This window comes from Brachycentrus maculatus, unplaced genomic scaffold (genome assembly GCF_059751285.1).
Source record: "Brachycentrus maculatus isolate JH-2025_06_01 unplaced genomic scaffold, ASM5975128v1 h1tg000987l, whole genome shotgun sequence".
Taxonomy (NCBI): domain Eukaryota; kingdom Metazoa; phylum Arthropoda; class Insecta; order Trichoptera; family Brachycentridae; genus Brachycentrus; species Brachycentrus maculatus.
In genome coordinates this window covers 121,854-148,897 of record NW_028281705.1, presented here as the reverse complement: position 1 = coordinate 148,897, position 27,044 = coordinate 121,854, and the positions used below count along the sequence as shown (strand labels likewise).

The 27,044-nt window shown below is 41.3% G+C and overlaps 1 protein-coding gene across 1 annotated transcript in view; it reads left to right on the top strand.

The window, feature by feature from the left end:
• The window catches only part of Dhc64C (dynein heavy chain, cytoplasmic), a 115,042-nt gene that overhangs the window by 15,948 nt on the left and 72,050 nt on the right, over positions 1-27,044 (top strand). The window contains exons 10-24 of the mRNA XM_088275781.1: positions 441-546; positions 1,254-1,453; positions 2,485-2,620; positions 3,762-3,868; positions 5,082-5,245; positions 6,081-6,186; positions 14,667-14,822; positions 16,465-16,644; positions 17,883-18,026; positions 18,933-19,078; positions 19,512-19,661; positions 20,694-20,786; positions 21,583-21,797; positions 25,227-25,353; positions 26,417-26,519. Coding sequence (XP_088131907.1) covers positions 441-546; positions 1,254-1,453; positions 2,485-2,620; positions 3,762-3,868; positions 5,082-5,245; positions 6,081-6,186; positions 14,667-14,822; positions 16,465-16,644; positions 17,883-18,026; positions 18,933-19,078; positions 19,512-19,661; positions 20,694-20,786; positions 21,583-21,797; positions 25,227-25,353; positions 26,417-26,519 — 2,133 coding nt within the window. The remainder of the gene's footprint in view (positions 1-440; positions 547-1,253; positions 1,454-2,484; positions 2,621-3,761; positions 3,869-5,081; positions 5,246-6,080; positions 6,187-14,666; positions 14,823-16,464; positions 16,645-17,882; positions 18,027-18,932; positions 19,079-19,511; positions 19,662-20,693; positions 20,787-21,582; positions 21,798-25,226; positions 25,354-26,416; positions 26,520-27,044) is intronic.

Below are 27,044 nucleotides of genomic sequence, written 5' to 3'. Positions count from 1 at the left end.
ACAAATAGTAAGTACTGGTCAATACACGTCTCCTTTGCACACTGTCAGCGAGCAGCGAGAGAGAGTGAAACACAACGTTTACATTTATCCATTATAACATGGAGAAGAAATGCTGAGAAAGTACACACTTCAAGGTGGATAACGATATATTAAATAAATCTATACTTTCAAAAGCATCGGCTAACATGTGAAGCCGCGGAATGGGAGAGAACATGGCATAGTTTGCATTATGTACAAACACTGGGAATACAGCTTTTTGCCTAGTACCTCTTTGACGCACGCTAAGCTATATAAACGCAGTGTTATCTTGATTGTTAACACGTGAAGGAAAGGTGATGCAACTAGTTGGTTATAATTTTATCTGTATCAGGTGAGATCGGCCGTCGCTCGTATTTTGAGATTTTGAACAAATAGACAAATTTTTTCTTGTGCCTCCGCAGGTGAACCTGGCCTACGAGAATGTGAAAGAGGTGGAGTGCCTGGACATCTCCAAGGAGGGCTGCGACGCGTGGGACGCCGCCGTGCGGCGATACGAGGAGCGCATCGGTGACTATACAGACCCCTCCGTCCAATCCCACTAGCCGATTAGCTATCTTAGTTGGCCTACTTTGTAATTCGAAAAATTGGCATACTTTGTAATTCGAAATATTGGTCTACTTTGTAATCCGAAAAATTGGCCTGCTTTGTAATTTGAAATGTTGGCCATTTTTGTAATTCTCTTTCCTCAATCCCATAAGTTCAATTTTCAATCTCAATTTCAATTTATTCAATAAAAAAATAATATATACATAACAAACAATATTCAAGGCGTATATATTAAAAGTAAGCAAGAAGACTTAAAGGTGTAGAAGAATCCCGCTTCGGAAAACTCCTTCGGACACATGGAACAGATCAATATCCAATGTGATATTGTTCAACATAGCGGTAGCTCTTCCTACAGGCATAACCATCGGCAGGTTGGTCCTGTGTATAGGAATGTGAAACAATCTATGCCGACGCTGTCTTAGGTAACTATCGGGAACATACAGACCAAAGTTCCGGATGATTTCAGGATTATCGATCATACCGCGCAACAATGGATAAAAATGCGTATTTAAATACACATTCCTTCTAGTCTCTAAACTATTGTAGCCAAGCATACCCTGGAGAAACTGGGTCGGGTCCAGTAAGTGGCTATTGGTCCAATACATGTTTTAACCCATTTCGTAATTCTTAAAAGTTTGAAAATAAAGAGACTGATCTCGTTCTTCCAGACCGCGTGGAGACGCGCATCACGGCGCACCTGCGCGACCAGCTGGGCACGGCCAAGAACGCCAACGAGATGTTCCGCATCTTCTCGCGCTTCAACGCGCTGTTTGTGCGCCCGCACATCCGCGGCGCCATCCGCGAGTACCAGACGCAGCTCATCCAGCGCGTCAAGGACGACATCGAGGCCCTGCACGAGAAGTTCAAGGTGCGCTCCCCGTCAACCCCTTACCCTCATCCCTCCTCGGCCGGTTGGAAGATAACGCAATGTGCTTTATCATGTACGAAGCGTTTGCATAGATGAATGTGAAAAATGCCCCTTTTAGGGGAACAACGTTGACGGTCCTAAGAAGGCCCTTATTATAATTTTTATTTTCGAATTTAGAACGTTCCGCAATCTTGTGTGCAAAATATGAATAGTAAAAAAAATAGGGGACACTGCCGATGGTCCTGAAAAGGACCTTTCTACAATTTTTATTTAAAAGAGCGTTTGTATAGATGAATGTGAAAAATGACCCTTTTAGGGGAACAACGTCGACGGTCCTAAAAAGGACCTAAAATAATTTTTATTTTCTAATTCAAAAATCACATTTCTGGGATCTTGTGTGCAAAATATAAATAAAAAATAAATAAAAAAATAACCTTTTAGGGGACTCCGCCGTTGGTCCTAAAAAGGATCTTTTTATAATTTTCATTTTTAAGTTACGAGCATTCCTTGCGATCTTATGTACAAAATGTACTTTTTTTTTAAATTAATTTTTTTTTTCTAATTAATGCTTTTTAGGGGACACCTCCTATGCACAGAAGGTTTATGGCTCCTACGTGAGCGATTAATTGAAGGGGGGACCCTTATAGGGTATAGAATTCGTCGAATTTGAAAGGTTTTTGACTCCTTTGTGATGGATAAATGTTTATGGTTCTTATTAAAAGGTTTATGGCTCTTATGTCCGATGGTCCTAAAAAGGATCTTTTAAAAATTTTCATTTTCAAGTTATGAGATTTCACGCGATCATAAATACGAAATGTCAAGCGAATAAATATGAAAAATGTCCTTTTAGGGGACACCATTGATCGTCCTAAGAAGGATCTTTTCACATTATTCATTTCGAAGATTCATTTCATTTCTACAATCAGGTTTTCAAGTTGCTTTGCCGTTTGTTGACCATTTTCTTGTAAAATTCTGTTTTCATAATTTTCAATAAATATTCTTGTAAATGACTGTTTGGTCTGTGTTGCCAGGTCCAGTATCCCCAGTCCAAGTGCTGCCGGCTCTCCCTGGTGAGGGACCTGCCTCCCGTCTCCGGCTCCATCATCTGGGCCAAGCAGATTGATCACCAACTGACCACCTATCTCAAGAGAGTGGAGGATGTGCTAGGTATTCACTGATCACCGACCCTATTGTCCCTCATGTGACGCGAGCGGATCGTATCGCAGAGAGGATAGAACACAATCCCTGGGTTGGACAGCCACGGTGACATTACGCATCCCTGTTTCACACCTTGAGAGATGAGAATGAGCCACCTGCCCTAAAGGATGCTAGCCTTAGATTAACTGGTCACTCCATACTCGGATATATATCATCCCAGACTAGCATTAGAAGCTGCGTCGATACGATGCAGTGCCTTATGCACCATAGGTTGACAGTAAGAGCCACCTGCCCTAATGGATGCTAGCCTTAGATTGACTGGTCACTCCATACTCGGATATATATATATATATATATATATATATCATCCCAGACTAGTGCTAGAAGCTGCGTCGATACGATGCAGTGCCTTATGCACCATAGGTTGACAGTAAGAGTTAAACAAGTTACTTACTTACTTCAGCTTTCTTCTTGTGTCCAGTATTGAACAGAACACTCCCTCTTGGGCTTGCGCGGTTCTCTGTTGGACGCGACTCTCTTCCAGTCCAGGCCCGCCACTTTCCTAGTGTCACCGGACCATCTTGTCCACGGCCTACCCGCACTTCTAGGCCTCCAGTCGAGCACCGCATTCGTCCATCTATCCTTGGACACACGTACCACATGACCTGCCTAATTCCGCTTTAGCTCGGCGATTCTTTGAGCCGCATCTGTTGCCTCGGCATTTTCCCTTTTTTGGGTGAACAAAAACGAACGATCCCTAAGGGATATGTTTAGTCCACCTCCGCAGTGTAATGGTCAGCACGCTCGGCTGGCTACCGTTCTGGAGGTCCCGGGTTCCATTCCCGGGGGGGGGGGGTTAAAATGAATAAAATTAATATAAGTGATTTTTTCACTCATATATTTATTCAATATTACCCTGGACTGGTACCTGAAGCGGAGGGCTGATCGCCTTTCCTTCGCGTGTTAATTATCAAGATAACACTGCGTTTATATGATGCAGTGCCCTATGCACCACTGGGGTGCGGATAAGGGTTAGAGAGAGAAGGTATATGTTGAGCATCCTTCTCTCCATTGCTCTTTGTACCACCCGGAGTTTATATATGATTTTGAACAAGTATAGACTAGTGATTTTGAATGTTTTTTTTTTCAGGAAAAGGCTGGGAAAACCATATCGAAGGCCAGAAGTTGAAGGCCGACGGAGACAGCTTTCGCTTGAAGCTCAACACGCAGGAGGTGTTTGACGATTGGGCGCGGAAGGTAAATTTTCAAATACCGCCCGATGCGGCCCTGCATGTCCCGGGTTCGATTCCAGGGCCGGTCAAGTGTTGTTTCACAGTGATGAATGTGCGGCAAATCCTAAGGTTTTTGGAAGAGATGAATGTAGACCTGGGTGTGAAATAGTAGTGAATGGGGTAATTATGGAACAGGTAGATTGTTTCCTATATCTTGGGAGTATGTTTTCTAGAGATGGAAAGGGAAGTGCATGCTGGGAACAGAGTGGATGGTGCACTGAAATCAGTTAGAGTAAATTAAAGGCTAATAACGAAAGCTAAAATAGCTGTAGACAATGGAGTCTTGGTGCAGACCCTAATGCATGGAAGCAAAGCATGGAGTTGGTAAAAGAATGATGAATGTAGACTGAATGCAGTCTTTCAGTGCGGCAAGACCATGTATGGTAGATGTTCCAATGGTGATATAAGGAAAGGGTGCAAGGCTGAGATGAGCATTATCCAGCAAACTAAGGAAGGTAGGTTTGGATGGTTTGGGTATGGGGAACAATGAGTGAGGAGACAGCAGTCAATAAAAGAGGAAAACTTGGCACGATCAAGTATGTTCAGGTCAGAATTGGGAACAATCGGCGGGTATGTATGAGGAGATGCACGAATGCAGAAGAGGAGGATTGTTTGCTGACCAGCTTTTCCGGGTATTATCATGATAGATTTGATTTGAATATGACTATAAGTGTGCCTTTTTAAGACCTCTTTGAGAGCTTTAAAAGGACCACTCTTGGAAGAATGATTAGAGGTCATCTCATAAGAGTAAGGAATGTAAGTAATGGATGGGTATGTATGAGGAGATGCATTGATGTAGAAGAGGAGGATTGTTTGCTGACCAGCTTCTCCGGGTATTGTCATGATAGATTTGATTTTAATATGACTATAAGTGTGCCTTTTTAAGACCTCTATGAGAGCTTTAAAAGGACCACTCTTGGAAGAATGATTAGAAGAATATGTAAGGAATATTTGGCAGGGTATGTATGAGGAGATGCACGGATGTGAAAGGGAGCTGTTTGCTGACCAACTTCCTGGGGTATCGACATGATAGATTTGATTTTATTATGAGCCCAAAAAGGACCACTCTTGGAAGAACGATTAGGGTCATATTACAAGAGTAAGTGAGGAATAATGGGCGGGTGTGCGTGCGGGATTGGAGTTGGAGCTGCGCGGCTGAGGGTCCGACCGACTTGCAGGTGCAGCAGCGCAACCTGGGCGTGTCGGGGCGCATCTTCGCCATCGAGTCGGTGCGCGCGCGCTCCGGGCGCGGCGGGAACGTGCTCAAGCTGAAGGTCAACTTCCTGCCGGAGATCATCACGCTGTACAAGGAGGTGCGCAACCTCAAGAACCTCGGCTTCAGGTAACAACGCTAGTAGACTTGAATCACTACAATTTCACTATAGACATCTATTGGTGAGATAAAAGAAGTTTTTATCGGGCAGAAACTCTTTAATTTGTATGTTGAAATTGAACCATATACATATATAGAAATTCCAAATAAATCAGTCGCGTGTGTGAATTCAATCATTAGTAAAATTGGTGAATGTTACGTGTGTAAAGTGATCACTTTAGTATTTGGACACACTCAAAATGTTGCTAATAGATATCTCTCTGGTGGTCTTGGGTTTGATTCCCAGGGTGGGGGGGGCACATATGTATATATATATATATATATATATATATATATATATATATATATATATATATATATATATATATATATATATATATATATATATATATATATATATATATATATATATATATATATATATATATATATATATATATATATATATTTAAGTGATTTTCTCACTGTAATATTTATTCAATATACCCTGGACTGGTACCAGAAGCGTAGGGCTGATCACCTTTCCTTCATGTGCCAACAATCAAGATAACACTGCGTTTATATGATGCAGTACCCTATGCGCCATTGGGGTGCGGATAAGGGTTTGAAGAAGAAGAAGATTTATAACTCTTCGGAATGATGCAATGTATTTCAGATCTACCCGCCTCCATTATCCATTTATGAAAGGCTTAGTTTGGGTATTTGATGACTTTGTGGATGATGGAAGCAATCAAAGTTTGTTTCACAAAAATAACGCGTTCTGTATTCACCAAAGTAATGAGTTTGTGAGCAGATTCGGACGCACTCGCAGTATTGTGATTTAATTTTATTTCTTCTATCGCAGAGTCCCATTGGCCATCGTGAACAAGGCCCACCAGGCCAATCAGCTGTACCCGTTCGCCATTTCGCTGATTGAGAGCGTCCGCACGTACGAGAGGACCCTGGAAAAGGTAACCCGCTTGACGCCACTTCTCGTGTGAGAGTCATTAATTTAAGCAATCAGGATCATTAGTTTAAGTACTCGGGGCTATTAATTAAAATACCCGTGGCCATTAATTTAAGTACTCGCAGGGCTATTAATTAAAACACCCGTGGCCATTAATTTGAGTACTCGCAGGGCTATTAATTAAAACACCCGTGGCCATTAATTTAAGTACTCGCAGGGCTATTTATTAAAACACCCGTGGCCACTAATTTAAGTACTCGCAGGGCTATTAATTAAAACAGCCGTGGCCACTAATTTAAGTACTCGCAGGGCTATTAATTAAAACACCCGTGGCCATTAATTTAAGTACTCGCAGGGCTATTAATCAAAACACCCGTGGCCATTAATTTAAGTACTCGCAGGGCTATTAATTAAAACACCCGTGGCCATTAGTTTAAGTACTCGCAGGGCTATTAATTAAAACACCCGTGGCCATTAATTTAAGTACTCGCAGGGCTATTAATTAAAACACCCGGAGCCGTACATTTAAGCATTCAGAGCCTTTTATTTAAGTTCTCATGACTATTTATTTGAAAACTGAGGCTTTTAATAAAATCACTCGAGACATTTAATTAGTCAACGCTATTAATATTTGAGTTCTTGGGGCTTTTATTTAAAGTTCTCGGTGCCTTTAATTTGAGCAATCGAGGTTACACTCAAGATCTTGAAGCAATGCCTTTGTTAAGTACTCAGGGTTATCCATTTAAGCAATTGAGGCTATTGATTTTAAGCAACCAACCCTATTTAGTTCTCGGTGCTATTGGGACTTTTATTTTAAGAATGTAAAGCTATTACTTAAGCATGACCATAAATTTTAAAATAATGGGCTTAGTTAAGTATCCAGAGCCATTAATTTAAGCAATCAAGGCTACTAATTAATTCACTTAGGCTGTTTAAGGTCTCTGGGCTGTTAGTTTAAGTACTTTAAGTATTAGGGGCTATTTTCAATGAATCCTAGTATTTTTTTAAATCTATTTCTAAGATGTCCTTCAGTATATATATATATATAAGCAGTGATTCATAAGCACCCACTGAAATATAGTATACACAATTTTGTAAATTTTTCAAAGCACTCTTCATTTTTTACCAACACGAAAAAATAGTTTTTTTCGACACATTTATTACTTTTTATATAGGAGCTACATTTTACATACGAAAACCAATTGGAAGGCATCTATTTTTTTATTTCTTTTACATTCTCCCAATGGTGCACAGGGCACTTCATTGGATGCAATTCGGAACAAAGATCAACCGAAGTAATGCAATTTATATGCGCACGGCGAATCTGACCGTCGTCTTTTTGGGAATGCGACGTTGCAGGAAGTTGGAAAAAAAACATCAAGTCGGTAAATGACGTGTATAGGATTCGTTGAATTTTTAAAAATTAATTTATTACATGGACCGAATGTTAAATAAAAGTTTTGAAAAATGACAAAGATAACTTTAAACCCATATCCGCACCCCAACGGTGCATAGGGCACTGCATCATACAAACGCAGTGTCATCTTGATCGTTAACACATGAAGGAAAGGTGATGATCTCCGCTTCAGATACTAGCTCAGGGGTAATAAATATTAGAGTGAAAAAATCACTTATGTTTGTGTGACCCCTCCCTGGGAATCGAACCCGGGACCTCCAGAACGGTAGCCGAGCGTGCTGACCATTACACTACGAAGGCGGACAAAGAAAACACTTATTTTTATTTAAAACATTGGTTACTGCGAAGTTTTTTTTAAAACAAATTGGATCGCATTAAAAGAATGATGACAGAAAAGAAGAAGAGAGATATTTTGTATCATAGTGACACCTATCCGCTATGCAGCAAAGCAAACATAACAAGAAATTAGACGTTTATGACGTGTTTTATTGTATATGAAGTTGAAGGTAACCGAAACACACTAATTTGTGCACACAGCCGCAACATGAGGTATTTGAAACTCACAAATGTGCGCGCACAGCCGCAACACGAGGTTTCTGAATCTCACAAATGTGCGCGCACAGCCGCAATATGAGATTCCTGCAACTCACAAATATGTGCACGCCGCTGCAACGCGAGGTTTCCGAAACTCACAAATGCGAAACTCACACAGCCGCAACATGAGATTTCTGTTACTCACAAATATGTACACGCCGCTGCAACATGAGGTTTCCGAAACTCACAAAGTTGCGCGCACAGCAGCAACATGAGATTTCTGTAACTCACAAATATGTGCACGCCGCTGCAACATGAGGTTTCCGAAACTGACAAATGTGCGCGCACAGCCGCATACATAAGGTTACTGAAACTAACAAATGTGTGTTAATCTTACATCGGATTCATGTATTTAACGATCAAGATAACAGAGAGCTTGTAAATGATTCAGTGCCCTATGCACCATTGTTGGAAGATCCATTTATTTGCCATCCGAGGCTCTCTCGGAACACACCCCGTTGGACCCATGAGTTGGAAAGTTGACTCCCCTGACGTGTGGGACCGATGTTTGTCTCTGCCCACTTCCTGCCGCGTCGCATCTCGCGCCGCGCCTTCACATTCGCCGTGCTGATGCCCAAGAAGTTTCACTTTGCCGATGTCTTGTCGCGCGAACCCGGCGCTAGAGTTCTCGCCGGCGTTGATGGTTGTTCGAGTGACCGCTGACTCATGGTTATTGTGTCCTTTTTGCCAGCTGACAAATAGGACCGTTAATAAGGTAGAACACACTGACACGGTAGTGTAGTCGTATGTAGAGGTGCCGACACGATTGTGTGGTCATAGCCGTTGCATGTGAATTTGCTGGCAGCTGTGTGGTCATGTGAATATGCTGACAGCTGTGTGGTCATAGCTGCTGCATGTGAATTATGCTGATAGCTATATATATGGTCATAGCTTTGCATGTGAATATACTACTGGCAGCTGTGTGGTCATAGCTGTTGCATGTGAATATGCTGGCAGTTGTGTGGTCATAGCTGTTGCATGTGAATATGCTGGCAGCTGTGTGGTCATAGCCGTTTCATGTTAATATGCTGGCAGCTATGTGGTCATAGCCGTTTCATGTGAATATGCTGATAGCTGTGTGGTCATAGCTGTTGCATGCGAAAATACTGGCAATCGTCTAGTCATAGCTATTGCATGTCGTAACTATTGTATATGAAAATGCCGACAGTCCTGTGGTCATAGCCATTGCATGTGAAGACACTGACTTGTGGAGTCATAGCCGTTGCATGTTAATATATACTAGCAATTGTCTAGTCATAGCTATTGTATGTGAGGTACTGGCTATTGTGTGATCATAGCCATTGTATGTGAGGACTGGCTATTGTGTGGTCATAGCCATTGTATGTGAGGGACTGGCTATTGTGTGGTCATAGCCATTGCATGCGAAGATACCAACGCAATCATGTAGCCATCATGGCCGCCGTGTAATGCTTGTCGCTGGGCAGCTGCTTGCATGGACATCAATTGACACTGTTGACTGCATGTCTCTATATTGCTGATATTTTATATAAGACATGAACATTTCTTGCTGTTCCAGTTATAAGAAATCGCATATCGCTCACTCCTTTCAACAATGTCATATATCAAAAATTGACAATTTTCAGTTGTGCATATTTTCGGAATGCCCAGAAAATGTACTATATCCCAGCAAAAGCGGCATATTTTTAACTTAATATTTACCCGCTGCAGGGCAGAAAGTGTTGTTTTTGCATTTTGAAGAAAAGGTATGGTTTAAGTATTTTGTTTAAATATACTAAATATTTTTCAAATGGAGAAAAAACCTTCAAATTCAACCTAAAAAGATGTGTTGCACAGTAAAAAGTTCAATAAGTGGCTTGATATTTATTTTTAATACGTTTTATTATATTTTTAAACTTGAAAAACAATCTCGTGAAAAATCTTTTTTTTTTTATATATGTCGTTGTTGAAAGGAGTGAGCGATATATTTCTTGCTGTTTCAGTTATAAGTAATCACGAACATTTCTTGCTGTTTCATTTAAGATATCATGAACTTTTCTTGCTGTTTCATATATTTCATTTATAAGACACTACGAACATTTCGTGCTGTTTCAGTTATAAGACACCTTGAACATGGTTTAAAAATGACTTCAGACAAACCTTAGCGACGTTACCAAACATATTATGTTGTAATATCGTGAAATGCAATAATTTTTTCAATTTTTTTATATACATTTATTAAAATCACAATTTTTACATATATAGAACTTTTTTTTTGCAGACACCCACCAAGCCACCTTATGTGTCTTGTCGGTGGAGTTCCTTTTTAATACATTTTTTATTGTTTTTTAATGATTTTAACCTAATATAGACACAAAAAAGATAAAAAAATTAAGAATATAAACATTTTACAATTTTCATAGAATTAACCCTCGATCATTTACCCATTCCTTTATTTTGCCTTTGTTCCATATTTTATTTTGACCTCTAACCTCCGTCGGCAACAAATTAAAAATGTTCAGAACGATATATGTATTGCAGTGTTGGACTCCCATATTTATTGTTGATTCTATAAAACAATCTCTTTCTCCCGTTACGCTCATGGCATTTAGCAATTTGAACATTACCAACAAAGCCGGAAGACCCGGGTTAGATTCCCAGTCTGTCCAAATGAATATCAGTCATTTTTCACCCCTATATTAATATCCGACTCCGTGGCGTAATGGTCAGCACGATCAGCTACCGTGCTGGAGGTCCCGGGTTCGATTCCCAAGAGTTTTCAGTCTAATATTCATTTAATATGACGCTGGTACCTGATCGAAGGAAGGCTGATCATCTTCCCTTCGTGCATTTAATGATCAAGATAACACTGCTTCCATACGACGCAGTGCCATATGCACCATTGGGTTCGGATGAGGGCTAAAAGAAGAAGATATCAATGTCACCCTGGACTGACTTTGGTGTCGATTAAGGTGACAATGCATCTGTACCGCGCAGTGCCCAGTGCACCATCGGGCGTGGGAAAGAAGAATAAAGTTATTTCGTAACAATTTCGTGATTTCTTATCGAGGGTGAGCGATGTGAATTTTCAAGGACAATTTTTTTCTGTTATTTTTCCATGTTTTGTGTATGGCTTTCCCCATACCGCTCACTCCTTTCAAGAACGTCATAAAACAAAAATTGACAATTTTCAGTTGTGCATGTTTTCGGAATGCCCAGAAAATGTACTATATCCCAGCAAAAGCGGCATATTTTTAACTTAATATTTACCCGCTACAGGGCAGAAAGTGTTGTTTTTGCATTTTGAAGAAAAGGTATTTTTTAATTAATTTTTTAAATATACTAAATATTTTTTAAATGGAGAAAAAACCTTCAGGTTTTACCTAAAAAGATCTGTTGCACAGTAAAAAGTTCAATAAGTGGCTTGGTATTTATTTTTAATACATTGTATTATATTTTGAAACTTTAAAAACGTTCTCCTGAAAAATCGAGTGTTTTGATTTATGACGTTCTTGAAAGGAGTGAGCGATATGTTGTGAATGGCTTTTTCCATATTTTGTCTATGGCTTTCCCCTTATTGCATCTATAGATTTATCTGTCTGCGGCTTTCTCCGTATTATTACTATGACTTTCTCTATATTATTTCTAATGCTTTCTACCTAGTATTTCGATAGCTTTACCCATATATCTTGTATGGTTTTTTCTATCCATATTATTTTTATCACTTCTCCCGTATTTTGACCTTATCAACTTTTCGTCTTTCCCCATATTTTCCCTATGGCTTTCTCCATATATTTCCATAGCATTATCCATATTTTGTTCCTGACTTTCTCCATATTTACCATGGCTTATATTTTTCCTAACTTTTTCCATGTTATCTCTATAACCGATGTTGGGCTGTGGTCCCGTGGTTTTACTTCGCAAAATCTCACTTCTAACCCTTACCTGCACCCAACGGTGCATATGGCACTACATTGTACAGATATGTAATATAACTTTGTGGTAAGACATGTTACAATGATTAAAGAAACACTTGTTTTTATAAAAACACATAATTTTTTACACATAATGGCCAAATTATGAATTATTTAAAAAATTCCTCCCGTTCCCAACACAGATTCAAACAAAACATCTTTTTTTAAGTTGGAAGAAGAAAAAATCACTTAACGATCTATATAACTAACTAACTAACCAACCATCACGCCGCTTCCCCGCAGGGGTAGGCAGAGAGAATAAAGCGCCACACCACTCTGTCCTTGCAAACATTCTTCGCCTCTTCCACGTTCGTGCATCTCCTCATACATACCCGCCGATTGTTACGACTCCTAACCTGACCACTTTCAAGTATTTGGCATACCTGATCGTGCCATGTTTTTCTCGGTCTTCCTCTGCTTCTTTTCCCACTAACATTCGCCTCGTAAATTTGTTTTACCGTTCTTTCCTCGCTCATTCGTTCCACATGTCCAAACCATCTCAACACACCTTTCTTAATTTTATCGATAATGCTTATCTCAGCTTTGCATTCCTTCCTTATTTCACTATTCGCACATCTATCACACATCGTTTTGTCGCACATTCTTCTGAGAGATCGCATTTCGAGTGCATTCAGTCTACTTTCATCCTTCTTTTGCCAACTCCATGTTTCACTTCCATACATTGGAGAGAGAGATTGAATGATCTATATACCTCTCATAAATTAAAATTATTACACCTTGTACCACATAAAGGCCAAATTATGAATTATTTAGAAAATTTAGAAATCCAAAAAAAACTAAATTCTAATATTAATTTATTGTTTCAAAATTCTTCACCTTTGCTTTCCATTTTTCCTTTATTTATTTTCAAATACCGCCCCTTGACTAGCCCCCTCCCCCTAACTTTCCCCTCTCTTTATTTATAGAACAATTTTATATTTTAGTCATTATTCAGACATCACGATGGAATTTTAGCTTCCGAAACTAGTAGTCTTTAATAAAACTCAAGTGGTATAAAAACAAGTGTATCATTATAACATATCTTACCACAAGGTAAATGCCGAAACAATAAATCTATAAACCTTATATTATTTTTTTTTTATATCTCATCAAAGATGAAGAAGAATATGGAAGTCTGGGCATTTACGGGGCTGACGACCGTCATGAATGTTACACGTGTGTAAAGTGATCACTTAAACGAGCCTATGACGGTCGTCAGCCCTGTAAATACCCAGACTTCCACATTCTTCATCATCTTTGATGTGTTCCCTTAATCATTGTCCCGTGGCTAGCGTCGCGGACTCTCGAGTCAGAGTTTCTCGGTTGGAACCCACCCTACCACAATTTGATACCTATTTCTAATAATGAGCCGCTTAGGCTCACAGAAATAGTATGAAATTGAAGTATTTTGTAAATTATAAATAAATAAAATAATATAACCATATCCGCTCCCTAGGTGGAGCATATGGAGTCCACAAACTGTCTCCAGGCTTTTCTGTCGGCTGCCAGCTCCCTCGCATCCTCCCAAGTCAGATCCGCGTCGCGAAGTTCTGACGAGAACTGCCGACGAATTGTCAGCAGTGGTCGTCCTGGGCGGCGCGAACCTGATGCCTTGTAAAAGAGGCAAGCTTGATGGCGGCTCTAGGGAGGCATGCGGAGTACATGGCCAAGCCAACTGAATCGCCTTTTCTTGACGACAGTTGTGACCGAGATTTGCTGCGTCCTACGCCTTATCTCTTCATTCCTTACAAAGTCAAACCCCCGCACGCCTAAAATTCTCCGCAAACACCTATTCTCAAAGCTTAGTAGACGGCTTTGTTTAAATTATAAAAACACGAATATTTATCTTTTTTTTTGTAATAAAAAAATACTATGTTTTACTTTCACCATATCATTTCTATAACTTTCTCCTCTATATCATCTCTATGACTTCTCCATACTATTCTATGGCTTTCATTGTATCATTTCCTTAACTTTCTCTCTATATTCTCCTTGGCTTTCTCCATACTCTGCCCGTGGGACCGGAACATTTCCCTATCTTGTTCCCATGTAGTTACATACACATAAAACATACTTACACATATCGTAGTCGCACAGGAGAAAGTGACCAACTAACTATATGTAAAATGTTCAGGAGGGCCATTCAAGTCACTTTTGCTTGGCAACAAAATAAACACCAATGCAGTTAGTCATTTTTACCAAGTCAATATATTGTACTTCCAAGTTTAAAATCCTTTGGGATATTTTCAGGGCAATTTTAAGCTAGTAAGATCAAGTTTAAAATCCTTTGGGATATTTTCAGGGCAATATTAAGCTAGTAAGATCAAGTTTAAAATCCTTTGGGATATTTTCAGGGCAATATTAAGCTAGTAAGATCAAATTTAAAATCCTTTGGGATATTTTCAGGGCAATAAGATATCAAATAGTCAGTGATCACGTTTTTGTAAAAAATGCTCTTGGTCACTTTCTCCTGCATGACTACGGTATACTCGGCCACGTAGTGGTCTGGGAGTGGTGCTACAGCTGTACGTGTGCCCGCAGATCGAGGACAAGGCCTCCATCGTGCCGCTGGTGGCGGGCCTGCGCCGCGACGTGCTGGCGCTCATCTCCGAGGGCATGGGGCTCGTCTGGGAGTCCTACAAGCTGGACCCGTACGTGCAGAAGCTCAGCGAGGTGGTCGTCTCCTTCCAGGAGAAGGTGAGCGCGCGAAACAGGGCTGTGCAGTGTCGCGCGAGGCTCCAAGTTAGGTGGAGAAGGCTGGAAGTAGGATGGATGCAAAACGATGTGTGGTGGGTGTTCCAATGGTGGTATGAGGAAAGAATGCAAGGCTGAAAAAGGGTGAAACGGGGATGTGTGATGGAGAAGGGTGAGAGTACCCTGGATGCAAAACCATGTGTGGTAGGTGTTCCAATGGTGATACAAGGAAAGGCTGAAAAAGCGTGAAACAGGTATGTGCGATGTCACGCGAGGCGCCAAGTTGGCTTGAAGTAGGGTAGATGCAGTCGGAATGCGAAACCATGTGTGGTAAGTGTTCCAATGGTGATATGAGAAAAGAATGCAAAGCCGAAAGAGCGTGAAACAGGGATGTGTGATGTCACGCGAGTCACAAAGCTAGGTGGAGAAGGGTGAAAACAGTCTGAATGCGAAACCATGTGTGGTAGGTGTTCCAATGGTGATGTGAGGAAAGAATGCAAGGCTAAAAGAGCGTGAAACAGGGATGTATGTCACGCGAGTCGCAAAATTGGGTAGAGAAAGTTGAAAACAGACTGGATGCAAAACCGTGTTTGGTAGGTGTTCCAATGGTACTACAAGGCAAGAATGCAATGCTTAAAGAGCATGAAACAGGGATGTGTGATGTCACGCGAGACTTAAAGTTGGCTGGAGAAGGGTGAAAGTAAGCTGGATGCAATCGGAATGCGAAACCATGTGTAGTAGGTGTTCTAATGGTGGTATGAGGAAAGAATGCAAGGCTGAAATAATATCTATCCATTTCTAATTTAAATTTTTCATGGCAAACACCACTTTTTCCTAAAATCTATAAAACATGAATCATTTTGCGATAACACGCTAACTGGTTTAAATATTTTTTCATTCAAGAAAATATATTGCGTATATATAGATCATCGATTATCATACAAAGTGATAAAAAGTAAAAAAAAAATAGAAAAAAAAATTACTCCCTACATACAGTTTTGCCTCACACCCGGACAGAATAAGAAAGGTGTGTTGAGATGGTCCGGGCATGTCAATCAAATGAGTGAAGAAAGAACAGTAAAAATCATGTAGTTGGTAAAAGAAGCAGAGGAAGACCGAGGAAAACTTGGCAAGATCAGGTATGTCAGATACTTGGGCGCGGTCAAGTAAAGTTGGAATAATCGACGTGTATGTATGTCCGCCTCCATAGCGTAGTGGTCAGCGCATTTGTCTACCATGCTGGAGGTCCCGGGTTCGATTCCCAGGAGGGGGTTGAAAAAAAATATAAGTGATTTTTTCACTCTTATATTTATTCAACATCACCCTGGACTGGTACCTGAAGCGACGGCTGATCACCTTTCCTTCATGTGTCAACGATCAAGATGACAGTGCGTTTATATGATGCAGTGCCCTATGCACCACCGAGTGCGGATAAGGGTTTGTGATTGATGTATGAGGAGTTGGATGAATGTGGAAGAGGCGAAGCTCGTTTGCAAGGACAGATTGGTGTGGTCTGATTGTTCTATCTGCTCTCTGCCTACTCCTGCGGAGAGCAGCGTGACGGTCAGTTAGCTAGTATGTCGGTTTGATGGTCCTCGTTAGCATGTTGGAACCAAGATGCACGTGCCACCCGTTCTGCCGGCAGGTGGAGGACCTGGTGGTGGTGGAGGAGCAGCTGGAGGTGGACGTGCGCTCGCTGGAGACGTGCCCGTACAGCGCCTCCACGCTGGCCGACATCCTGGCCAAGGTGCAGCACGCCGTGGACGACCTGTCCCTGCGCCAGTACTCCAACCTGCACCTCTGGGTGCAGCGCCTGGACGAGGAGGTGAGTCGCAACCCCGCCCGACCGCTCGCAACCCCACCTGACCGCTCGCAACCCCACCCCATCACTCGCAACCCCACCCGACTGACGCAACCCAACCCCATCACCCGCAATCCCACCACTCGCAACCCTCCCGAAAAGGTTAATTTTTTAAAATACATATTTATTTATTGAACGGCTAGTGCCTTTAGCATAATACATATATACAGTATCTAATATAAAAATATACTAACAGAGAAACAAAAAGTCTTCAACATAAAATAATAAAATAACAGATAGTAAGCACTGGTCAATGCACGTCTCCTTCGCACACTGTCAGCGAGCAGCGAGAGAGAGTGAAACACAACGTTTACATTTATCCATTATAACATGGAGAAGAAATGCTGAGAAAGTACACACTTCAAGGTGGATAACAATATATTAAATAAATCTATACTTTCAAAAGCATTGGCTAACATGTGAAGCCGCGGAATGGGAGAGAACATGGCATAGTTTGCATTATGTACAAACACTGGGAATACAGCTTTTTGCCTAGTACCTCTTGGACGCACGCTAAGCTTTATGTCATATAGGAGATCAGGGCTGGTAAGAATTTTATAAAACAGGACCAAATCAGTAATTTCTATCACTAAGATTTATTAATTTAGCCGCTTCATTATGCAATTATAACCTAACCCAACAATGGGTATATTTAGTTTAAAATGAATGTATCTAAGGAAGTTGTGTTGTACTCTATCTACGCCCTTGGTCGTCAAACTGCGGCCCGCGGGCCGCATGCGGCACACGGGCATGCGGCCGATATTTGTGGGCCGTACAAATATCGGCCGCATGCGGCTGATATTTGTACGGCCCACGATATAGCAAACAATTTATGTAGATTAAATATAACATTATAAACTACGTATAAAAATTACATAAAAAATATGTTTGTAGTTCTAGTTGTCCGCCTCCGCAGTGTAATGGTCAGCACTCTCGGCTACCGTTCTGGAGGTCCCGGGTTCGATTCCCAAGGGGGGTTAAATAAATTTAAGTGATTTTTTTCACTGTAATATTTATTCAATATTATTACCCTGGACTGGTACCTAAAGCGGAGGGCTGATCACCTTTCCTTCATATGTAAACGATCAAGATAACACTGCGTTGATATGACGCAGTGCCCTATGCACCATTGGGGTGCGGATAAGGGTTTTATTATTATTTATTATGTTAGCTTGTTGTTCAGATGTGCGCTTTGTGTCCAGGTGGAGAAGAGTTTGGGCGTGCGCCTGCAGGCCGGCATCAAGGCGTGGACGGAGGCACTCAAGGGCGAGGCCAAGGAGATCGACCTGTCCATGGACACCGACGCCCCGGCCAAGCCGACGCACAAGCTCGGCGGAGATCCGCAGGTACTGTCCGCATCTCCTCGTGTGCTTCTTCTAGCCTCGCACTGACGATAAGCTGGGATGTAGCCAGGAACAAGATGAAGCCGAAACTGTTGTCCCGAATGATCAACTCGGCGGAAGCATATATGGCATTTAGATTGAGTTCCTCCAGGGTATGCTTGGCTACTACAGTCTACAGACTAGAAGGAATGTGTATTTGATGAGGCGTTCTATCCATTGTTGCGCGGTATGATGGATAATCCTGGAACTATCCGGAGCATCGGTCTGTATGTTCCTGATAGTTACCTCAGACAGCATCGGCATAGATTGTTTCCCATTTCTATATACAGGAGCAACCTGCCGATAGTTATGTCTGTATGTTGTATGTTAGTCTGTCCGTTGATGAATGCATTATCTAACCTTTGATGAATGCATTGTCTGTCCGTTGATGAATGCATTGTCTGTCCGTCGATGAATGCATTATCCATCCTTTGATGAATGCATTATCTGTCCGTCGATGAATGCATTATCCATCCTTTGATGAATGCATTGTCTGTCCGTTGATGAATGCATTGTCTATCCTTTGATGAATGCATTGTCTGTCCGTTGATGAATGCATTGTCTGTCCGTCGATGAATGCATTATCCATCCTTTGATGAATGCATTGTCTGTCCGTTGATGAATGCATTGTCTATCCTTTGATGAATGCATTGTCTGTCCGTTGATGAATGCATTGTCTATCCTTTGATGAATGCATTGTCTGTCCGTCGATGAATGCATTATCCATCTTTTGATGAATGCATTATCCATCCTTTGATGAATGCATTGTCTGTCCGTTGATGAATGCATTGTCTGTTCGTTGTTACATGCATTGTCTGTCTGTTGATGAATACATAGTCTGTCCGTTGTTACATGCATCTCCCGTTGCAGATCGCCCGCGTCGTGCACGAAGTGCGCATCACCAACCAGCAGATGTACCTGTACCCGTCCCTGGAGGAGGCGCGCTTCCAGATCATGCAGCAGCTGTTCGCCTGGCAGGCCGTCGTCACCTCCCAACACCGCCTGCAGAGCTCCAGGTAACGCCATTTTAACTAATTTTACCATGTAATATTTACATGATAAAACTAGTGAAGGACATTGGTAACATATACCAAGCTAGGACACAAAATGCCCAACCCTCTTCTAGTGGAACGGGAGGCCTGCTGAGGACAGTCGGCAGTCCGCCTTCTCCTGAGGAGTGCAACGTGGTTTCCCCCCAGCAATGAGCAAATGGTGTCAAGTCCCCGACTGGCCCACACTAGATTATCCCTCCTGTTCCCAACACAGATTCAAATAAAAACATATTTATTTTCATATTATTTTTGGACATCTCATCAAAGATGAAGAAGAATATCCGTCAAGTCTGAAGAAGAAGACCGTCAGAGGCTGGTTTAAGCGATCACTTTACACACGTGTAACATTCACCAATTCTACCCATTATTGAATAATCTCTCTACTCTCTTGGCGCAGGTACCAAGTCGGTCTGGCGAGGCCGACCGCGCAGACGTACCGCAACCTGCTCACCAAGCTGCCCGGCGGGCCGCCAGCTCTGGAGGAGGCCTACGAGGCCATCGAGTGCAAGGTGGCCGAGGTGCGCGCCTACGTAGACGAGTGGCTGCGGTGAGTCCATCATTTACAGCCAACGGAATCTTGTTAAACAATCCTTTTTAGGACCGGTCCTTTTCAGGACCTCTCGCAAAAAAATATTGTAGAAACTGTTTCAAGTTGACTTGTCCTTATCCTCTACGGTGCATAGGACACTGTATCCAATTTATGCAATGTTGGTTTGATGGCTTTTTATATGAAAGCATGGTGATCAGTCCAATAAAGGTGAAAAAAGTGAAAAAACACATTGTATTTTTGCCCCCACCCACTTGGGAATCTAACCCGGGCCCGCATGGTAGTTAAATGTGCTGATCACTACACTATGGTGGTGGACTTAATGGAGACATTCAGAAGTGGAAGTTTTGGTTTTGAAAACTTGCGAAGCATTGTCCACCTCCGTAGCGCAGTGGTCAGCGCGTTTGGCTACCGTGCTGGAGGTCCCGGGTTCGATTCCAAGGAGGGTCAAAATAAATATGGCCAATTTTCACTCTCATATTTATTTAATATCACCCTGGACTGGTACAAGAAGCGCAGGGCTGATCACCTTGCCTTCATGTAATTTACGATCAAGATAACACTGCGTCGCTACGATGCAGTGCCCTATGCACCATTGGGTGCGGATAAGGGTTAGAAGTTTGAAAACTGGTCCTTTTTGGGGTCTGTTACAAATGTAAATGAAGCTACATTTCGGTATTAATTATTTTAAATTAAGATTTTTTTTAAAAACATTTTTTACGTATGGTCATTTTAAGGACCTTTGGCACAATGGATTATTAGAATCATAAATTTATAAATCACTTAACAATTTACAGCTTCATCATGTTTTCAAAGATTTTATAAAAGTTCTTTTTGGGACCGGTCCTTTTTGTGACCAATTCTTTTGTGTCCGGTCCCTTTCGGGACCAGTCCTTTTTAGGACCGTCCTTTTTTGTGATCTGTCCTTTTTGAGATTGGTTCTTTTTGTGATCAGTCCTTTTTTGGACCAGTTATTTTTTAAACCGATCCTTTTTAAGACCTCTCATGATTTATTTTGTTATTGCGTCGCAGTTACCAAGCCCTGTGGGATCTGCAAGCCGACAACCTGTACGGGAAGCTGGGAGAGGACATCACCCTCTGGATCAAGTGCCTCAATGACATCAAGTAAGTTCGGCAAGCGATGACCGCCATGTAATATGTATACATCAGGCGCGGAGCGTCTGTGCACACTGCGGATGCTCCGCCTACCTCGCATTTTAAGGTGGAGATTGACCGGAGCATTTCGTCGTAACATAACATCGTAACATAACGCCGTAACATGGCGAGCATGTTACGACGACGATACGGCGATTTGACGATACGGCTTTGCTGACTGACCGCGATCAGTGCTCGTTTGTGGCCTTGTGCTCAGTGTTGCCATTTTCTTCTCCAGTTTTCCCTTTACTGTGCTGCACGTAGCGCTCCAACCACCAAGGTGCCTGCTGCTGCCTTAATTTGATCTTAATGTGTTGCCATATGTCACACTAAAAAATCGGAATGACAGTCTAGAAATCTGTATTAACTTTGTATAGAATCAATAACCCAAAATCTGTATGTATTTCTGCAACTTTGCATTCATAGTTAAAATGTCGGATGACAAAGACGTGCTTCTTGGTTTTGTGATTTTAATAAATGAATTACAGCTTTCCAGGTGAAGAAAAAAAATGATTCCCTGCAGTTTGGGGAATTTCCCACAGATTGGCGACCTCGGTACTGACATAAAATTACATCCGGCTTTGGATGGAGCATTCGGAATGAGCGGGGAGCAGCTGGGCTCGCTGTACTGACTATACAAACGCTCGCAACGTAACACGTTACGACCAAATGGCTCCTGTCAGTCACCACGATCTCCAGCATCCCTTCTACAAAAAGTCACTGGTATACATATGTTGGCGCTGCTAATGTGATGTTGCGGTTGCAGGAAGTCGCGCACGACGTTCGACACGTCGGACACGCGGCGCGAGTACGGGCCGATGGTGATCGACTTCGCCAAGGTGCAGTCCAAGGTCACGCTCAAGTACGACGCCTGGCACAAGGAGGCGCTGGGCAAGTTCGGCACGCTGCTGGGCGCCGAGATGACCGGCTTCCACGGCCAGCTCGCCAAGAGCCGCGCCCAGCTCGAGAACCAGTCCCTCGGTAACCTCTCGCATATAAACTCACTGTTACGGTAGAACTCCTGCACTCCTCTCGTGCTGGTCCGGTCGCGAACCTCCTCCAAGCTTGGTTTACGATAACAATTCCTTTTTTTTAAATTAATGTTTTACTTAGTAAATACCACTATGTCTTAAAATCTACTGTGACACGTGTTTCGATGCATTCCGCATCATTTTCAAACACCGAAAATGATGCGGAATGCATCGAAACACGTGTCACAGTAGATTTTAAGAAATAGTGGTATTTACTAAGTAAAACATTAATTAAAAATGGATAGATTTTACCACAAAGTGACTGCCGAATCAATTAATGAAAGCAATATCCTCCGCTAGTTTTATCATGCATGATAGCGGCCAGACTATGGAATGAATTACCTCTCCGCGTGAACAAATGCACCTTCTCTTCTTCTTCTTTCTGTGCCACTTGTAACGAAGATCGGCGATCATCATGGCTATCTTCAATTTAGATGCTGCAGCTCGGAACAGAGATTTGGTGCTTCTGCCAAACCATTGTCGTAGGCTTTTCAGCCATGATGTCCTTGGGCGTCCTTGAGTTCTTCGCCCCTCAGTCTTTCCTTGTATGATTAGGTGGAGAAGAGGATATTTTTCATCTCTCATGACTTGTCCGAAGTACATCAGCGCACTTTGCTTGATGGTTGGTAGGAGTTCCTTATTGGTATTCATCTGTCGGAGGACCTCTAGGCTGGTGACCCCATGACGCCATGAAACTCGCAGGATCTTGTGATAGAGACCCATTTGAAACGCTTCTATTCCGTTTTCCAGTGCCCGTGTGAGTGTGTGTGCACCTTCTCTAATATAGCTTTTAAGGAAATGTCTGACACATTACAATCTATCATTAGTACCCTAACTGTCCATCAAACCTCCTCCCTCTACCTCCTTCCCTAAACTTCCTTCTTCCTTTGCCTTCCTTATTATCATCAATTTGTAATTTATGTTTTTTTTTAATGTTCAAGTACTATCTGCCCTCTGATTACAAACAGCTATATATGGTATCAAACGTTTTGACCTATATCACTAGTCTGTTTTTGGTTGGTTGGAAGATATTGCCTGCCAATGCACTTATTTATTTTCTGATGAAAGTTAAATTAATAAAATAAATGGACGTGCCCTACGTAAAGTGCTCTAACTACATTTTTATAAATTTTGATATATTTTGCGTATGTTATCTACAAATATAATAATAATAATAAAACCATTATCCGCACACCTTTGTCCGCCTCCGTAGTGTAATGGTCAGCACGCTCGGCTACCGTTCTGGAGGTCCCGGGTTCGATTCCCAAGGGGGGTAAAATAAATATATAAGTGACTTTTTCACTGTAATATTTTTTCAATATTACCCTGGACTGGTACCTGAAGCGGAGGGCTGATCACCTTTCCTTCATGTGTAAAAACGATCAAGATAACACTGCGTTAATATGACACAGTGCCCTATGCACCATTGGGGTGCGAATAAGGGTTTTTATTATTATTGTTATCCGCACCCCAATGGTTCAAAGGGCACTGCTTCATACGAACACAGTGTTATCTTGATCGTTTACACACGAAGGAAAGGTGATCAGCCCTCTGCTTCAGGTACCAGTCCAGGGTAATATTTAATAAATATTTGTCACAAAAAATATATGTAAAATAGATTACGCCTGCTTTTTAGGCGTATAAGACGCTATCTACATGAAATTTTCTAAATGAACTGATCTCCTAAAACGCTAACTACTTCATTTTGACAAAGCACAAAGTTAAAAAAAAAACTAACTAACTAACTAACCATCACGCCGCTTCCCCGCAGGGGTAGGCAGAGAGAATAGATCGCCACACCGCTCTGTCCTTGCACACACTCTTCGCCTCCTCCACGTTCATGCATCTCCTCATACATACCCGCCGATTGTTGCGACTCCTAACCTGACCGCTTTCAAGTATTTGGCATACCTGATCGTGCCACGTTTTTCTCGGTCTTCCTCCGCTTCTTTTCCCGCTAACGTTCGCCTCGTAAATTTGTTTTACCGTTCTTTCCTCACTCATTCGTTCTACGTGTCCGAACCATCTCAACGCACCTTTCTTAATTTTATCGATAATGCTTATCTCAGCTTTGCATTCCTTCCTTATTCCACTATTCGCACATCTATCATACGTCGTTTTGTCGCACATTCTTCTGAGAGATGCATTTAGTCTACTTTCATCCTTCTTTTGCCAACTCCATGTTTCACTTCCATACATCAGAGTTGGAACCAGGAACCAAACGGAGTTGGAATCTAGCATAAAGTTTTAAAACGATTTAATACACTATTTTATCGTGTTTCTGAATGAATAATGCTAGTTTGAAATTTCAGATAAAACCATTAATTAACGAAAGAGAATATATTTATTTATTGACTTGGCGTTTAATTTGTAGAACTCCATTTTAATTTATGTATTAATTTTAAATCAAACACAGATTTTTCGAGTCTACTAAGTTGTATTTTATTAACAAAAAACACATAAAAAATTATATTGTGACAATTGTTTCGCCTTGTTAGGGCATTATCAAACGAATGTGAAGATCAAATGGACTACGGTCCTTATGTAGCTATACAATTCTAAGTGACAGTTTTAACACGTGCAGCAATAATTTATGGGAGACAACAGTAGCTAATGGGGGATGTAGGTATGTACCCTTATATTTGTTTTCACATTGTTTGTTAACACATCGCTCACTCCTTTCAAGAACGTCATAAATCAAAAATCGTCAATTTTCAGTTGTGCATGTTTTCGGAATGCCCATAAAATGTACCATATCCCAACAAAAGAGGCATTAACTTAATATTTACCCGCTACAGGACAGAAAGTGTTGTTTTGGCATTTTGAAGAAAAGGTATTGTTTAATTATATTTTTAAATAAACTAAATATTTTTCGAATGGAGAAAAAATCTTCAGATTTTACCTAAAAAGATCTGTTGCACAGTAAAAAGTTCAATAAGTGGCTTGATATTTATTTTTAATGCATTGTATTATATTTTTGAACGTTAAAAACGTTCTCCTGAATAATCAAGTTTTTTGATTTATGACGTTCTTGAAAGGAGTGAGCGACATGTCAAAACTGTCTCTTAGAATTGTATAGCTACATAAGGACCGTAGTCCATTTGATCTTCACATTCGTTTGATAATGCCCTAACAAGGCGAAACAATTGTCACAATATAATTTTTTATGTGTTTTTTGTTAATAAAATACAACTTAGTAGACTCAAAAAATCTGTGTTTGATTTAAAATTAATACATAAAAGAAAAAGAATATGTTGAAAAAATCGTCTAAATTCTCTCCTGTAAAGTAACAGATTTGCAGATAGGGTACTTTACGTAGGGTACTTTACACCATCTCTCATCTCTCCCTGAAAATGACCTGATGTTCGCATTTTCGCAGAGGCCGCTTCGACCAGTGACGCAGTGGGACTGATCACCTACGTGCAGCAGCTCAAGAGGGAGGTCCTGGCGTGGGAGAGGCAGGTGGACACCTACAGAGAAGCGCAACGCATTCTCGAACGCCAGAGGTGAACTGCTCTGTCTTCTTCTTCTGTGCGTGTCGTGTCAGGTCCCCCCGACGTCGACCATCACTTGAGAGTAGTTGTCCTTGTCTCGGGCGGCTCCAGACAGTCCTGATCCCCGTCCGATCTCGTATATTCCGGAGCCGGGAGATCTGCCTTCTGCCAACACCTCGTGGACCCTCTATTTTCATATGAACACAGTGTTATCTTGATCGTTTACACATGAAGGAAAGGCGATCAGCCCTCTGCTTCAGGTACCAGTCCAGGGTGATATTGAATAAATATTAATAATAATAAATAATAAAACCCTTATCCGCACCCCAATGGTGCATAGGGCACTGCGTCATATAAACGCAGTGTTATCTTGATCGTTTACACATGAAGGAAAGGCGATCAGCCCTCCGCTTCAGGTACCGGTCCAGGGTAATATTGAATAAATATTAATAATAATAAATAATAAAACCCTTATCCGCACCCCAATGGTGCATAGGGCACTGCGTCACATAAACGCAGTGTTATCTTGATCGTTTACGCATGAAGGAAAGGCGATCAGCCCTCTGCTTCAGGTACCAGTCCAGGGTAACATTGAATAAATATTACAGTGAAAAAATCATTTACATTTATTTGAACCCTCCTGGGAATCAAACCCGGGACCTCCGGAACGGTAGCCGAGCGCGCTGACCATTACACTACAGAGGCGGACTAATTGAGAACAATAATACATCTTAATTATTGAAAAAAGAAAATGGACAATTTTCGATTTATGACGTTCTTGAAAGGAGTGAGCGACATGAGAAACGCCAGAAAATACCATTTTCATTTTTATTACTTAAGCTAAAATATGAAAATAACTCCCGTAATTGGAGATAATCCAGATTTTGTGAACAAGTATTTGGACACACTCAAAATGTTGTATAGGAATATTTGATCAGCGCAGTTTCTGCGGTGTCGCAAGGCGGCGATACCGTGAGCGGTGGAAGTTATAAGATATGATACAATTGGCCGGATTTGAATTGAAGGAAACGTAGAGTCCAATATAACGGGGACTTATCGGCTTTGGTTCTGACAGGTTCCAGTTCCCGACGTCTTGGCTTCACGTGGACAACATCGAAGGGGAATGGAGCGCCTTCAACGAGATCATGCGGCGCAAGGACTCGTCCATCCAGACGCAGGTACGCCCCCGAACCGCTCGTATACTTAGCGACCCCCGAGAGGACCGCTGTCTCACTGGGCGGACGTGTTCAATTTATTCAATAATTAATATATACATAACAAACAAACATTTAAGGCGTATACATTAAAAAAAAAAACAAATTAAAGACTCTTGTTTTTTTTTATTTATTTTAAATTCTTTTGTATTACATAGCATAAATTCAAATACAAAAAATATTAATAAAATATAAAATATAAAAATGAATACAAAAAAAGATCCCACAAAGGCATGGCCTGTGTGTGGGTATACAAAATAAATAGTCATAGTACAGGGTATAAGGGTATAGGTTTCTAAGTAGAATTAGTTAATACAAAATAACAAAAAACTTAATATAAAATACAAAAGAATACTTAACTCTCAGAAAACAATTGTTAAATGTGTAGAAGAATCCCGCTTCGGAAAACTCCTCCGGACACATGGAACAGATCAATATATAATGTGATATTGTTCAACATAGCGGTAGCTCTTCCTATTGTATTGTATT